Source organism: Uranotaenia lowii, chromosome 2 (assembly GCF_029784155.1).
Source record: "Uranotaenia lowii strain MFRU-FL chromosome 2, ASM2978415v1, whole genome shotgun sequence".
NCBI classification, from domain to species: Eukaryota; Metazoa; Arthropoda; class Insecta; order Diptera; family Culicidae; genus Uranotaenia; species Uranotaenia lowii.
Window position 1 is genome coordinate 11,048,390 of NC_073692.1, and position 17,110 is coordinate 11,065,499.

At 32.3% G+C, this 17,110-nt stretch overlaps 2 protein-coding genes across 2 annotated transcripts in view; both read right to left on the minus strand.

Moving 5' to 3' along the window:
• Positions 1-205: 205 nt before the first annotated feature.
• LOC129741062 (protein Shroom-like) overlaps positions 206-17,110 on the minus strand; it is a 147,930-nt gene continuing 131,025 nt past the window's right edge. The window contains exons 4-5 of the mRNA XM_055732762.1: positions 531-657; positions 206-399 (exon numbers count right to left, since the gene is read on the minus strand). Coding sequence (XP_055588737.1) covers positions 206-399; positions 531-657 — 321 coding nt within the window. The remainder of the gene's footprint in view (positions 400-530; positions 658-17,110) is intronic.
• On the minus strand, positions 12,175-13,357 carry LOC129744787 (tabinhibitin 4-like). The gene is made up of 3 exons (XM_055737491.1): positions 13,229-13,357; positions 12,366-12,989; positions 12,175-12,301 (listed from the first exon to the last, which is right to left on the minus strand). The coding sequence occupies exons 1-3, from the start codon at positions 13,260-13,262 to the stop codon at positions 12,291-12,293; spliced, it is 669 nt and encodes a 222-aa protein (XP_055593466.1). The 5' UTR covers positions 13,263-13,357; the 3' UTR covers positions 12,175-12,290.

A 17,110-nucleotide genomic window follows, 5' to 3' on the forward strand; every position in this document is an offset into this window, starting at 1 on the left:
TCACTCAGGAAAATCTTATCTAAAGTTTTATGAGATAAACTTGTTCTATTACTTCTTTCTTGAGGGATTCAACGTCTATGCATCAAAACTGATCGAATTTCCCGCCTACTGTAACCGAACCAGCAAGCGTTTGTTCCTCATATACCCAACCGGAATGTATCACTAAAATAGTCACCTCAAATCATTGTCGACAAAAAAGAAGGACTTACCGATTCGTCATGTCGGCTGGTGGTGCATGGATTTCAACTTTGGTCTGTTGCTGTTGTTGTTGCGATGACGCTTGTTGCTGGTGGTGAATAAGATGCGAATTGCCAGTGCTGCCACCTGTGGCGTTGGTCGACGAAACTGCTCCAGAAACCGCCGAGGTCGACTTTTGCTTGGTCGCCTGTTTGTAGCGACCTGTGGTGTGATTAAAAAGGGGAAAACAAAAAAGGGAGAGAACACGAAGAAAAAGGTTGTGGTGAAAATAGCACGGACACAGTTGAGGAGAGCTGGTGGCGTCGCCATGCGGATTCTAGGGTGAAACTTACTTAGAGCAAAAAACAGCGACAGAACAGCTTTCAGCCGACCACTGCAGATGTCGTTCGGGGTGACCGACTCGAGTCCGCCAACCTGGTGCTGTCTCAGAACGGTGAGACAGGAATTGACGTTGTCGTACTGAAATTAGAAATTGAGAAAAACGAAAACGAATGAGGCTTTTTTCGTTGAGGTTTACTTATCTATATATAATTGAGTTCACCGCCTATTGCTAAAAACCTTTCATGGAGGGTTTACTAAATTCGTTAATGCAAATACGCTCAATCTTGAAAGCTCAACAAAGACAATTGCAATTATGATTTATGAGAAAGTCTAAGTTGGCCCACACATTCACACATTTTGCCCACCCACCTACCCATTGGATTCTAAAGATTTGAGAGAATTGAGATTCATTGGCCAAGAATGGTTGTCCCATTTTGTCGAGAGCAATAATTTATGTTGTTAATGAATTAAGTAAACAAACGAAGACAATTGTGGTGGAATCCAAAAATAATTGAAACACAGTTCCAAATCAAAATAGTAGGCTGGATGCAGTTTTCAACCAGAATGTCGATAATTGTGTTTGGGGATATCAAAGCATGCTTAGGTTTGATGTTGTGTTTTGTTCCTAGTGAGTCTACCTTATTCTTGACAAGTTTCTGTTCTCTCCTTCAATCAGATTAACGGTAGTGCTTAACAAATTCGGTGTTCTGGAGTTTTGTTTTGAGTTTACACAGTGCGCTAGAAACGTTCAATCGGAAACAACTATGATCGATGGTGGTTAAATCAGGTATTTTTCGTTTGAACTTGTCGGATTTCGGTAGATAGCAGATATGTGTTTGACATGCGACAGTGTCCGAACGACAAAGATAAGAACGATGGATTGACTTACGAGCAGCAGTTGCAAGCCTTGCCTCAATATTGCATTCTCGGCTTATTTAAAAATCCTAATAAGATTGTCCAATTCGTCAAAATTGTAAAAATTGTAAAAATTGTCAAAATTGTAAAAATAATAAAAATTGTAAAAATTGTCAAAATGGTCAAAATTGTCAAAATTGTCAAAATTGTCAAAATTGTCAAAATTGTCAAAATTGTCAAAATTGTCAAAATTGTCAAAATTGTCAAAATTGTCAAAATTGCCAAAATTGTAAAAATTGTCAAAATTGTCAAAATTGTCAAAATTGTCAAAATTGTCAAAATTGTCAAAAATGTCAAAAATGTCAAAATTGTCAAAATTGCCAAAATTGTCAAAATTGTCAAAATTGTAAAAAATGTCAAAATTGTAAAAATTGTCAAAATTCTCAAAATTGTCAAAATTAAGAAAATGGTCAAAATTGTCAAAATTGGCAAAATTGGCAAAATTGTTAAAATTGTCAAACTTGTCAAAACTGTCAAAATTGTCAAAATTGTCAAAATTGTCAAAATTGTCAAAATTGTCAAAATTGTCAAAATTGTCAAAATTGTGAAAATTGTCAAAATTGTCAAAATTGTCAAAATTGTCAAAATTGTCAAAATTGTCAAAATTGTCAAAATTGTCAAAATTGTCAAAATTGTCAAAATTGTCAAAACTGCCGAAATTGTCGAAATTGTCAAAATTGTCAAAATTGTCAATACTATCGAAATTGTCGAAAAATCTCAAAATTGTCAAAATCGAGGAAATGGTCAAAATTGTCAAAATTGGCAAAATTGTCAAAATTGTCAAATAAGTCAAATATGTCAAAACTGTCAAAATTGACAAAATTGACAAAATTGACAAAGTTGACAAAATTGACAAAATTGACAAAATTGACGAAATTGACAAAATTGTCAAAATTGTCAAAATTGTCAAAATTGTCAAAATTGTCAAAATTGTCAAAATTGTCAAAATTGTCAAAATTGTCAAAATTGCCAAAATTGTAAAAATTGTCAAAATTGTCAAAATTGTCAAAATTGTCAAAATTGTCAAAAATGTCAAAAATGTCAAAATTGTCAAAATTGCCAAAATTGTCAAAATTGTCAAAATTGTAAAAAATGTCAAAATTGTAAAAATTGTCAAAATTCTCAAAATTGTCAAAATTAAGAAAATGGTCAGAATTGTCAAAATTGGCAAAATTGGCAAAATTGTTAAAATTGTCAAACTTGTCAAAACTGTCAAAATTGTCAAAATTGTCAAAATTGTCAAAATTGTCAAAATTGTCAAAATTGTCAAAATTGTCAAAATTGTCAAAATTGTCAAAATTGTCAAAATTGTCAAAATTGTCAAAATTGTCAAAATTGTCAAAATTGTCAAAACTGCCGAAATTGTCGAAATTGTCAAAATTGTCAATACTATCGAAATTGTCGAAAAATCTCAAAATTGTCAAAATCGAGGAAATGGTCAAAATTGTCAAAATTGGCAAAATTGGCAAAATTGTCAAATAAGTCAAATATGTCAAAACTGTCAAAATTGACAAAATTGACAAAATTGACAAAGTTGACAAAATTGACAAAATTGACAACATTGACGAAATTGACAAAATTGTCAAAATTGTCAATATTGTCAAATTTGTCAAAATTGTCAAAATTGTCAAAATTGTCAAAATTGTTAAAATTGTCAAATTGTCAAAATTGACAAAATTGTCAAAAATGTCAAAATTGTCAAAATTGTCAAAAATGTCAAGATTGTCAAAATTGTCAAAATTGTCAAAATTGTCAAAATTGTCAAAATTGTCAAAATAGTCAAAATTGTCAAAATTGTCAAAATTGTCAAAATTGTCAAAATTGTCAAAATTGTCAAAATTGTCAAAATTGTCAAAATTGTCAAAATTGTCAAAATTGTCAAAATTGTCAAAATTGTCAAAATTGTCAAAATTGTCAAAATTGTCAAAATTGTCAAAATTGTCAAAATTGTCAAAATTGTCAAAATTGTCAAAATTGTCAAAATTGTCAAAATTGTCAAAATTGTCAAAATTGTCAAAATTGTCAAAATTGTCAGAATTGTCAAAATTGTCGAAATTGTCAAAATTGTCAAAATTGTCAAAATTGTCAAAATTGTCAAAATTGTCAAAATTGTCAAAATTGTCAAAATTGTCAAAATTGTCAAAATTGTCAAAATTGTAAAACTTGTCAAAATTGTCAAAGTTGTCAAAATTGTCAAAACTGTCATAATTATCATTATTGTCATAAGTGTCAAAATTGTCAAAATTTTCAAAATTGTCACAATTGTCGAAATTTTCAAAATTGTCAAAACTGTCAAAATTGTCAAAACTGTCAAAATTGTCAAAATTGTCAAAATTGTCAAAATTTACGAAATATTCAAAATTGTCAGTATTATTAAAATTATTAGAAAAGAAACACTGACAAAAAATAACCTTGCAAAATTAATAACAATCACCCGGTGATTTTGACTCAGTCAAAAATCAAACCGAACTTAAGTTGACTCAAGAAGAAGCCTTCCAAGGTAAAGGTAATTGCAAATGAAGTCTTGAATGGCGTTAATCGTTGCTCATATTCCACACCTGAATCATAATTGCGTCCTGCTAGGGTAAATTCACCGTAAGTTGGAATTTGCCATTCCACCATGGTTTTTTTTTAATTTTTGATCGAATACTTTTGGTGTACAAAATTTGAAAAAAATCCTCATTAGGACACTAAAAAACCAAACAATGATCGATGCATTCACCAGAAATGTTTGTTAAGAGTATCTTTATTTAAAAACATATAAAAAAAACGCCACACGAATCGATGGTTGAAAAGAAAACAAGAAATATCCGAAGACAGTTTGGTGTCGCGGTAATTAATACTCGTTGTTGGCATCTTGCATACAGCATTTTCCTGTCATTTGGTGCAGTGTTTATGCCATATTTGTGAATCAATGGTTGCCAAAAAAGGCTGCGCGCATTATTTTCGTCCTCACTACACAAGAGATGATGCAAAGGAATAACACACATTCACATTGGGTGCCAATCATTTTTGAGCTACAATCGAGATTCCAATTCATTGTGGAAATTGAGGATAACGCGATATCAATACAAAAGCTTCAAAAGTGGATGATAAAGGAATTTTCGGTTTACAGAACCATGCAAAAAATGTCAAAAAAAGAAAGTTTCTTGAAGATGGACACGGATTGAGCACATCCGGAATATTTCACAAATTTTCCTATCCATACCGAATAAAAAGTGGGTCACGGTTGCGAGAACTGCAGTCTCGAGGCTCGAGGTTCCAGCAGATAACACACTTGGCCCCAACAACCGACTGACCCTCAAAATCACGTATGTATCATGACCGTGCAACAGCAAAAAAAACACACTTTGCCAGCCGCAACTTGTTTCTTGATCTGAGGTCTGTCCTGCACAATAACAACAACAAGACCGAACCCCAATCTCCTCGGCTCGGTCCGGTCTAGACCAAATATGGAAATAAGTGGCCGGCTGCCGGTTCCTACTTTTGACAGCCCTTTTTTCCATTACAGTTTGTGTATGCCTTCATATAAGTATGAATATTTACATACATACTCGGTTGTAGAGCTCACTGGGGACATATGAAAGAATTTGCTGTTAAAACCTCTTAGAACAATTTTTTGAGTGTTTCGTTGAATTTGTTTACAGATCTCAGTAGGCTACATGAACTTGAATAACATCTAGACGTTGTTCGCTGCATATCAGTTTAAAATTTTTTTGGATAATTTTGAAAATTTTGACAATGCTGACAATTTTGACAATTTTGACAATTTTGACAATTTTGACAATTTTGACAATTTTGACAATTTTGACAATTTTGACAATTTTGACAATTTTGACAATTTGACAATTTTGACAATTTTGACAATTTTGACAATTTTGACAATTTTGACAATTTTGACAATTTTGACAATTTTGACAATTTTGACAATTTTGACAATTTTGACAATTTTGACAATTTTGACAATTTTGACAATTTTGACAATTTTGACAATTTTGACAATTTTGACAATTTTGACAATTTTGACAATTTTGACAATTTTGACAATTTTGACAATTTTGACAATTTTGACAATTTTGACAATTTTGACAATTTTGACAATTTTGACAATTTTGACAATTTTGACAATTTTGACAATTTTGACAATTTTGACAATTTTGACAATTTTGACAATTTTGACAATTTTGGCAATTTTGACAATTTTGACAATTTTGACAATTTTGACAATTTTGACAATTTTGACAATTTTGACAATTTTGACAATTTTGACAATTTTGACAATTTTGACAATTTTGACAATTTTGACAATTTTGACAATTTTGACAATTTTGACAATTTTGACAATTTTGACAATTTTGACAATTTTGACAATTTTGACAATTTTGACAATTTTGACAATTTTGACAATTTTGACAATTTTGACAATTTTGACAATTTTGACAATTTTGACAATTTTGACAATTTTGACAATTTTGACAATTTTGACAATTGTGACAATTTTGACAATTTTGACAATTTTGACAATTTTGACAATTTTGACAATTTTAACAATTTTAACAATTTTGACAATTTTGACAATTTTGACAATTTTGACAATTTTGACAATTTTGACAATTTTGACAATTTTGACAATTTTGACAATTTTGACAATTTTGACAATTTTAACAATTTTGACAATTTTGACAATTTTGACAATTTTGACAATTTTGACAATTTTGACAATTTTGACAATTTTGACAATTTTGACAATTTTGACAATTTTGACAATTTTGACAATTTTGACAATTTTGACAATTTTGACAATTTTGATAAATTTGATAATTTTGACAATTAAAAAAAAACAAAACCATTTTACAAAAATTTACGTTATTTTAGAAATAAGTTGTTGAAACTGCTTAGGGAGACTTCACGGATATTATTTGCTTGTGCTGTTTGTCGTTTTAATATAAATAGTGCAACGTCGGGAACACTTGGTTTAATATTTGCAAAACTCGAGTTTCTTGAACACGATTCTTGGCAAATCAAACTTGCACTGTTAGCAAAAGGTTATTTAATCGTTCTTTTAAAAAACCTTTTTTCTACATCAATATTATTGTTTCGTTTTATGGTGAAGGATCTTAAAAGGACAAAATTGCCATTTTATTTATCCAGAGAGATGTTTTACAGTATTTTAAATTATCGTTTCAAATGGTCGAGGTTTGAATGATTATGCTCGTGGATTAAGTGTTTATTGATAGGTAGCGTAGTAATGAATGAATTGTACCTGGAAGTTTCTGATTTCACAATCAGACTGATCAAAGATGTATTCAGAAAAAGTTTCTTAAACCTTTTTTTTATCACTTATTGGGTTAAAGTGATGAACCATAACAAAAGAGTTAGAATTTCTTTTTCTTTCGGCGATTTTTTTCTGGCAACAGCTTATGGTTTTGAGGACGAAAATTGCACGGCACTTTGGAATAAATGCCGCTACACGGAGAAGGATGTCACTTGCACTGTCCTCCGGTTGAAACAAACAAAATACGGTGGTCAAATTGTGCGCAAAATATTTGGACCGCTAGCCATGTCGTAATGGACAAAAAACGAACTCTTTTGCGGGCACCTGGCATTTTTCCAGCCAGAAACACAAAACGTTGACAATTCTCGCCTGAATGTTCCAGAGATAAACTAGGAGAAAAATTGAAAAAATTTATGTCCAGTACTTGAGGAGGCTAACGATCTGTGGAAACTGCAAATCATTTAGTGTTTCATATAGATTGACACGATGAATGGATTAATATACAAAAAAGACTGCTACCAAAAGTGACCATTATCCCTGCAAAGTACTTCAATATGTTAAACAAAGTTGATACTTTTTTTCTGGAAGTTTTTTTCTATTTCACAATCAGACTGATCAAAGATGTATCTAGAAAAAGTTTCTAGGATATTTTATTTTAATCACTAAGTGAGTTAAAGTATTCTGACCTATGGATCATAAAAAAAGAGTTTGAATTTTATTTCTGGCAGCAGCTTATGGATTTAAGGACTGTCGCTCCTCGGAGAAGTATGTCACTTGCACTGTCTACCAGAATAAACAAAATACGGTGGTCAAATCGTGCGCAAAATATTTGGACTGTTAGCGGGGAGATATTTTGAGCAATGTCGTGATGGACAGCAAAACGAACTCTTTAGCAGGCACCTGGCAGTTTTCCAGCCAGAAACTTTTCTGTTGACAAGTCTCCCCTGAATGTTCCAGAGATAAACTATCCAGAAAAATCCGGGCTATTTTATCTTAAAACCTGGCAAAATCCTGGCATTTGATTTCAAAATGTCGACCAAAAATCAGGGCAAGCCTGGTCAAAATCCAGGAATTACTCAACACAAATCAATAAAAAAAAACACGAAAAAATACTTTTTCTGACAGTAATTTTTAAATCGTATTTTAGGCTTTCAAAAAATTTTATCATTATTTTCATAAAATTTGCTAAAAAAAATTTAGTTTTGGACGCTCAAATTTTAATTGTTATAACCAAATTTTTATTTTTTGTTTGTTTTGGCAAATAAAGTGAATAAATCCGAGCAAAATTCGAGCTTTTATCAATGGAATTCAGGCAACCGGGTCGGGCCGGATTTTTGTCATTTTTTTCATCAAATATTCAGGCAAACCCGAATAAAACCGGACAATCTGTTAATTTTAAAAAAATTTTTTCATTGTCAGCAAAAAAATTATTGTCGAGCTTAGGAAGACTCACACATAACGTTCGTATGAAGCCTTGTCGAACTGCAGAATTTAGCTTTCAAACTTTGTTCATCTCTGGATTGTGTATGAGGAAGAATAACATATTGAATAACATTAAGTGTATAAAGCTGTTTGGTGGTGTTCCTCACAAAAACAAAAAAAAAATCAAGACCTGAGTGTGAACAAAACACACCAATGTTTTTTTTTTCACGGTATGAAATTCGCCGTTCATAAATGGAATATTCGCTCTAAGAAATCGAGCTGATTCGTTGGAATGGTGCAAAAAAAATCTATCTTATGACAACAAAGCCGTGTTTGGAATATAAAAAAAACCTAAGAGTACTCCAGGTTGAAATTTTTTTTAGAGAAGCATCGGTAAACCCAGTACTCCAAGATGAAATTTTCACAGGCAGATCTACACATAACAACCAGAATCGATATGAAAATATAGCAGATAAAATTGAAAAGTTAGATTGTGCACATAGTACTGAGGGTTGAATTTTCACTTGACAGAATAACTGTGAGAACTGTACTCTATGTTAAATTTTTAACAGGAATCATTGGTCATACAAACTTCGAGAACGTTAATGTAAAAACAAATCCTCAACTAAAAATAATTGATTTTACACGAGCAGAAGAAATTTTTGGGCTGGTGAGGATCGTGTGTCCTTAATGCTGGAGTATTACTCCAGGTTAAAGATTTCGAGATAGCATTAACTGACACAGTACTTAAAGATGATTTTTTTTTTGTTGAAGTACGCATAATAACGAAAATCGATACGCAGAATGTGACTGGACTGATGGTTTGAATGTTCCAAACTTAGCATTGTTAGTTTAAAAATAAATGGAATAACTTGATTTTGAACATAGTACTCAAGGTTGAATTTCCACCTGACAGAATAACTGAAGAAAATGTACTCAATGTTTAATTTTTAACAGGAAGCATGGGTTATACGAATTTCGAAAATGTTATTGTAAACACAAATCCTCAACAAACAAACATTGATTTTACACGAGCAGAAGCTGGTGAGGATCGTGTGTCATTAATGCTGGAGTTACACTCCAGGTTGAAATTTTCGAGGAAACATTGGTAAACATAGTACTCAAAGATGATTTTTTTTTCTGGCAGAAGTACGCATAATAACGAAAATCGATACGCAGAATGGGACTGCACTGATGGTTTGAATGTTTAATCCCTAACCATTTTTTTTTTTTCATATTTCAAGAGCAGAAGACATTTTTGGGCTGGTGAGGTTTGTGTGTCCTTAATGCTGGAGTATTACTCCAAGTTAAAATTTTCGAGGAAACATTGGCTAAAACAGTACTTAAAGATGATTTTTTTTTCTGACAGAAGTGCACAGAATAACAAAAATCGCTACGCAGAATGTGACTGAACTGATGGTTTGAATGTTTCAACAAAGCATTGTCAGTAACCAAAAAAAAAACAATAGAAAAACATGATTTTGAGCATAGTACTCAGGGTTGAATTTTTACTTTACAGAATAACTGTATGACATGTACTCGTATGACCCGTATGTTCGTATGACCAATGTACTGAATTTTTAACAGGAAGCATTGGTCATACGAATTTCGAATACGTCAATGTCAACAAAAATCATCAACTTAAAAAATCTTGGATTTTACACGAGCGGAGGGATTTTTTGGGCTGCGAGGATAGCGTATGGTTAATGCTGAAGAAATACTCCAGGTTAAAATTTTCAAGAACGCATTGGCTAACACAGTACTTGAAGATGATTTTTTTCTGGCAGAACCTATACTCAGAATGTGACTACACTAATGGTTTTAATGTTTCAACTAAGCAAAATATCAGTAACAAAATAACAATGGAAAAAAATTGATTTTGAACAAAGAACTGAAGGTCCAATTTTTTCCAGACAGAATAACTGTAGAAGCTGTACTCAATGTTGAATTTTTAACAGGAAACATTTGTCGTAGCCTGAGCTATATTTTACTACAGTTTCAGCCCAGTTAGACTTTTTTATTTCACATGAACGAAATGCCGACCGTTCGCACTAAACTTCGTCAATATACTGACTTCAAGTATCGCCTTCCCTTTCGACGCCGTACTTCAATTCTTTATCTCTCTTTTCCTCAAGGGATAATATTTTCTTTTTCTCTTTATTTCTCTTAATGCAGGGATGCTTTTGCAATATACACCGAGGTAAATAACGATTTCGTATTATCGTTTCAGTATGTATAAATTTACTAATTATCGTATGTTGGTATGTTGGTAATCCACCATGGGTGCACGGATTCACCGCAGTTTTGCCAAAGTATGGATTCGCAATCATTATTTAGATTACTCGACAGATCTCCAATGATGCAAACACCGTACCCGGTACCATGGCTTCGTGTGAACTGTTGTGTTATGAATGTTTCACGTGTCTGTGCTAGTGTATATTGGAGGAATGAGTCAATCAGTTACACAATCAGTTTGAAATTTAAAGCATCTTCAATGCTATAAATTGTCTACAGGTATTCCGGCATCCGTGTATATACCTGGCCAACTGGCAACTGATTGAACATTCTTATTTATTTAGTTATTTGCATTGAGAGATACATCTTACCTATTGGCCGATACAATTTGTCCAACTTTATACCTGCTGTCGATCACGGGACTTGATTCCAATCCATCAGTTTCTTTTATGAAATCATAATTTTCCCCAACTGAGCGTGTAGAGACTCTCGCAGCTGCAATTTCAGCATTCTTCCCTGACACATTCTGCTTTTGGCCGTAACTTTGTTACACAGTCGGCAATGCAATGACTGATGCAATCTTCCACCTTCAATTCCATCACGATTTTTCCTCAACTAACTATAATTTTTCCTTTTGCTCTTATATCACACACCTCGGCCAAACAAATACAATATTTGGTAGTAAAACAAATCTCATCATTAACATCTAAATCACTTTTATGAAAACCAAACACAAAAGCATTTTACTGGAAACCCGCAACCCTGCACTTTTGCTTATTTTTCACCGCTTTTTCTATCAATATTTGACCTCATTTTTGCTACTATCGCTAGAAATGATCACTTTCACAATAAAATAACCTTTATCGTGATTGTGATTCACGCACTTCGCTGTACGCACTATTTCCTTGTTGCTGATATGGCCGCGGTTAGCCGCTCTTCATATCACTTCAATTGACTAACGCCCATTTGCAATCCTTTTTCACTTGAACAAAACGCAATAATCACTCACAGCGCAACAATCATGACGCTCTTGGGCAAGAAGCCGATAGTCAAACTTCATTTTTTCCACTCCATGTTATCTCCCCTTTTGCCATCCCTTGCAGATTTTTTTTCACTTTCACGCGGATGCGCTTGTCAATCATAGCAGGCCGCGCGGCGCTGTGCATTTTTGCACACGACACGTTGGAGCATGCTTTTTTTTTTTATAATTTAATCATAACGGGTAATTCTCTCAAAACAGTTTAGAATTATTCACTTTTTTTGGACACACCTTGATTTACTGAAAAGTCGATCCAGTAATTCACATCGTAGCAACAGTTTAATTCCGATTCGCAAACAATCGTCCGACATTTTTTCATAATAAGTCTGCATCTGCTGCTGGTCGATTTCAGTAATTAAACACTTTTCACACACATTTTTCAGAAACTTCAGAAGCTCGTATTTTTGGTTTTATTTAAAAAAATCAATCACGTTACGCGATAACGTTTCTGCAAATTTCGGACATATTAAAAGTCGTCTAACTATTATTTTTCCGAACTAACTGTAACCGCCCTGGAGCACGCAAAAAATCAGTCTGTACTGCTCGGCGTCCCACACGAAACTGTATAAATTTACTAATTATCGTATTGAATTATTTCATTTCATTATGCCAATATTCTCTACAGCATTGGTCGTACGAATTTCAAAAACAGCAGCAGAAGATTTGTTTCATCATTGCTGGAGTATCGAATACTTTATTATTAAGGTTTAAAACAGTGATGTTTTTCCTTAGAACCGAATGTTTGTAAATGTATAACCACAAACATGTTTGGACATCAATTTATTCGTCAAAATTTTTAAATGTCTGAATTAAATGTCACTGATGCAAGTATTGCTGTCCAGCGCTGATTTTCAGCTTAATAAAGTTTCACACTGATGAAGGAAATTACAAACCCCCTGTAGAAGAAGGAAAATCATTAGGCTACATACTTTGAAAAATATTCCTAAACTTTATACTAACTGAAAAGATAAACCGGTTGTCCCTCAATGGGCCTCTGATCGTACACGCAGGTTAGTCTGTATTCCTTCTCCGCCACCATAGAGACCCTTTTCCAAACCAAGGCACAACCAATTCTCCTGGTTCTACCGTACAATATCTGCTTCAGTTCCTTGTAGCGGATTCCATCGTACTTTCGAATCTGGTCCATGTCTAGATTGTTAAAATCCTGCCCAACTCTATCGATTATATCCGTACAGGCCGTTGTAAGGTGATAAATGTCTTTAGCGCCGTAGTTCAAAACCGTCGCATTCGGAAAGCGTTTCGTGGCAACACATCTGGCCACACGGCAGTTACGCTCATGTAGCTCGGCTAAACGTTGCAGCCCTTTATTCCACACCACCGAAGGATATCGGATCGGTTTAGGGATGCGAAGGTGGCTCGCTTTCAAGACATGATTCCTCAAAATGTTGTGAGCATTCACTAGCATCGGTATTTGGAACCTGTCCAGCTCTTGCAGTTCGTAGCTTTTATCGCAGGCTTGCTCCGTGCAAGTTACATCTTTTTCCCCTGGTCCGCACCGATCTGGCAGTGCCTCACACTTTGCAGCTTCCAATTTGGAAGGTTTCATTGACAACAACAAGAAGTCTGGAATTGGTTAATAATACGAGGCAAGTTAAATTCGCCATCAATATGGCGACCCTTAAAAATGAATGTTCGTTGAATGATGGCGACCGTCAAAATAAGTTGAAAGAATTTCAAACGATCATATAGGATTTTCCGAAATAACCTAAACAAAATTATTTCCAACATTTGAAATTTTGTTTGTTTTAAAAGAACTTCAAATTTTAACCGATTGCCATCCAATACTAAAAAAAAATGCTTACAAACTGACAAACCGCAGATAATTTTTAGTTCCATTGTAAACCAATTTGAGGGATTTGATGCTTTCAAGTCCAGTGATGGTTGAAACTGGTTGGATTGTTTTGGATTTTCTGTTTTAATATAAAAGAGTATTTCCTGCACGCCACTTAATGAACAATTTAATGCATGAACAAACCGCATTATCAAACAATAACACAAGGAATCGACATTACACAATGGGAAAATAAAATAGCTCCTTGCTGTTGAAATATTGATTCAAGTGGTCTTGTTGCTCAAGGTAAAGATATGTGCAACATGTAGTGTTTAACCAAATGAAAAAAACTACCTCATTTTGGTTGATTTAAATTGTGAAGGGTAATCCGTCATTAAGTTTTCATTCGCTCTGCGATCAACTGATAGATAATGATGTTTGACGTAGCCCTGAAGCTTAAATTTTATATTTGTAAGTTATATTTGACAGTTTAATTTTAAGTTGAAATTTGTTACAGAAATCAAAAACAGTATTAAAGTTTTGGTTATTCGGAAAAATAAAATATTTATTTTCAGATTTGGCCATCAACTGTAACCCATCCCAGGCGAATGGAGAATGTAAAGCTCTCCGGGATAGTTGCGAGGAATGGGAAGAAGATGTCACCTGCACCAAGGTGGATTGCGATTCTGATCTGGAGCTTATGGGTTTGTCTTCGTATCAAAAATCGCTGCTTGTTAATGCGCATAATAAATTGCGCAATCATGTTATGAAAGTCAAACTGCACATCCCGAAACCGAAAAGTTGTCCTCCGGTGGCCTGGGATGATGAGCTTGAACGTTTGGCTCAGCTGCACGAACGCACCTGTCGAGAAGCCACCTGTGTGGCATCGGAAAAATTTCCAAATGCTACGGTGATGAACTACTGGGCGAATGATATATTTTACAAAAATAAAGCCTGCCAGCTTATCATCGATCGAGTGGGAGGCGATTTCGTCAATCTGGACACGGACCAGATCCGGTACTACGATTTCACTTTCTACAAAGAGCTGAAGCAAATTTTGAATGCCAAAGCAACGAAAATCGGCTGCGCGTTGATGTGGAGGAAAATATATCTTGGAGAGGTGAAGGAATATCGCTTGTCCTGTGTTTATGACCAGAGACTCGAATTGGACAAGCCCGTTTATGATTTTGGTAAGTTGAATTTTAAGGTTTCTAGAAATTGTGAAAAACTTTCCTTTTTTCACAGATGAAATATGAGCTTCATATTGGAGACGAACACCCAGAAAAAAGTTATTCAATTTAGGATACCGAGTTTGCTGAAGAAATTTCTAAAACAAAATTATCAAAATTAAAAGGTTCCCGCATACTAAAAAACTATATCTTAAAAAGTCAATACGATCTACGGCTCCAGAAAAAAATGATTGTCTCTGTAAACTTAGCTTTTATTTCAGACTATACTTTGACAACAAGTCTTGAAAACAACCTTAAAAAATACCTTTCTCGTTTCTTATAAATTATGCTACGTTCATAAATATATATATTAATATTCAAGATTGAATCTCTAATCTAATCTCTCTCTCAAGATTGAATAAAAATTTACTTAACTGGTGTAGGATTTTTTATAAAACGTCATATTTAATCGTTTGAAAACTATGGCTGTAAATGTTTAGTTACAAGAGAACTTTTAAAATAACATTAACAAAACCAGTTTGATGGTCACAACATGTTTTCCATTAGCGGTTTTTGAACGTTATCTTCTTATTCCATATAAGTGTTTTAAAAGTTCTAAATAGAAACATAACTTAACGCCATATTCAACAGACCATCGTTTTGGAATTCACAATTAGTGGAATGTTAACGATGTAGGTTATCGTTTTCGAAAAGTTTTTTTTACGCTGTTCCAAATAGTTGTAAAACTATTCTACTTACTGTTTGGTAACAGTATTTTTTTATTCGGGTTCTCTTGTGTAGATTTTGTCATGGACTTGGAGTTGAAAATTTGAAGAGAATCATTGCTGAACACAGTACTCTAAGATTAATTTTTCCCTAGCATTAATAACAATGAAAATCAAAACAAAAAAACGAAGCTCGATCTAAATTTTCAAATTAAGCATTAATAGAAAAAAAAAACTTTGTAAATTTTGTACTTATTGAAATTTTAGTCATTTTAAAAAAAAACTTATAAATTTTGTAATAATTCTGACTTTTGTTGAAGTTGTAATATTTGTCATTTAGGTAATTTTGGTAATTTTTGGTTATTTTGTTTTTTTTTGTCATTTTTGTCATTTTTGTCATTTTTGTCATTTTTGTCATTTTTGTCATTTTTGTCATTTTTGTCATTTTTGTCATTTTTGTCATTTTTGTCATTTTTGTCATTTTTGTCTTTTTTGTCATTTTTGTCATTTTTGTCATTTTTGTCATTTTTGTCATTTTTGTCATTTTTGTCATTTTTGTCATTTTTGTCATTTTTGTCATTTTTGTCATTTTTGTCATTTTTGTCATTTTGTCATTTTTGTCATTTTTGTCATTTTTGTCATTTTTGTCATTTTTGTCATTTTTGTCATTTTTGTCATTTTTGTTATTTTTGTCATTTTTGTTATTTTTGTCATTTTTGTCATTTTTGTCATTTTTTTCATTTTTTTCATTTTTGTCATTTTTGTCATTTTTGTCATTTTTGTCATTTTTGTCATTTTTGTCATTTTTGTCATTTTTGTCATTTTTGTCATTTTTGTCATTTTTGTCATTTTTGTCATTTTTGTCATTTTTGTCATTTTTGTCATTTTTGTCATTTTTGTCATTTTTGTCATTTTTGTCATTTTTGTCATTTTTGTCATTTTTGTCATTTTTGTCATTTTTGTCATTTTTGTCATTTTTGTCATTTTTGTCATTTTTGTCATTTTTGTCATTTTTGTCATTTTTGTCATTTTTGTCATTTTTGTCATTTTTGTCATTTTTGTCATTTTTGTCATTTTTGTCATTTTTGTCATTTTTGTCATTTTTGTCATTTTTGTCATTTTTGTCATTTTTGTCATTTTTGTCATTTTTGTCATTTTTGTCATTTTTGTCATTTTTGTCATTTTTGTCATTTTTGTCATTTTTGTCATTTTTGTCATTTTTGTCATTTTTGTCATTTTTGTCATTTTTGTCATTTTTGTCATTTTTGTCATTTTTGTCATTTTTGTCATTTTTGTCATTTTTGTCATTTTTGTCATTTTTGTCATTTTTGTCATTTTTGTCATTTTTGTCATTTTTGTCATTTTTGTCATTTTTGTCATTTTTGTCATTTTTGTCATTTTTGTCATTTTTGTCATTTTTGTCATTTTTGTCATTTTTGTCATTTTTGTCATTTTTGTCATTTTTGTCATTTTTGTCATTTTTGTCATTTTTGTCATTTTTGTCATTTTTGTCATTTTTGTCATTTTTGTCATTTTTGTCATTTTTGTCATTTTTGTCATTTTTGTCATTTTTGTCATTTTTGTCATTTTTGTCATTTTTGTCATTTTTGTCATTTTTGTCATTTTTGTCATTTTTGTCATTTTTGTCATTTTTGTCATTTTTGTCATTTTTGTCATTTTTGTCATTTTTGTCATTTTTGTCATTTTTGTCATTTTTGTCATTTTTGTCATTTTTGTCATTTTTGTCATTTTTGTCATTTTTGTCATTTTTGTCATTTTTGTCATTTTTGTCATTTTTGTCATTTTTGTCATTTTTGTCATTTTTGTCATTTTTGTCATTTTTGTCATTTTTGTCATTTTTGTCATTTTTGTCATTTTTGTCATTTTTGTCATTTTTGTCATTTTTGTCATTTTTGTCATTTTTGTCTTTTTTTTTCATTTTTGTCAATTTTGTCATTTTTGTCATTTTTGTCATTTTTGTCATTTTTGTCATTTTTGTCATTTTTGTCATTTTTGTCA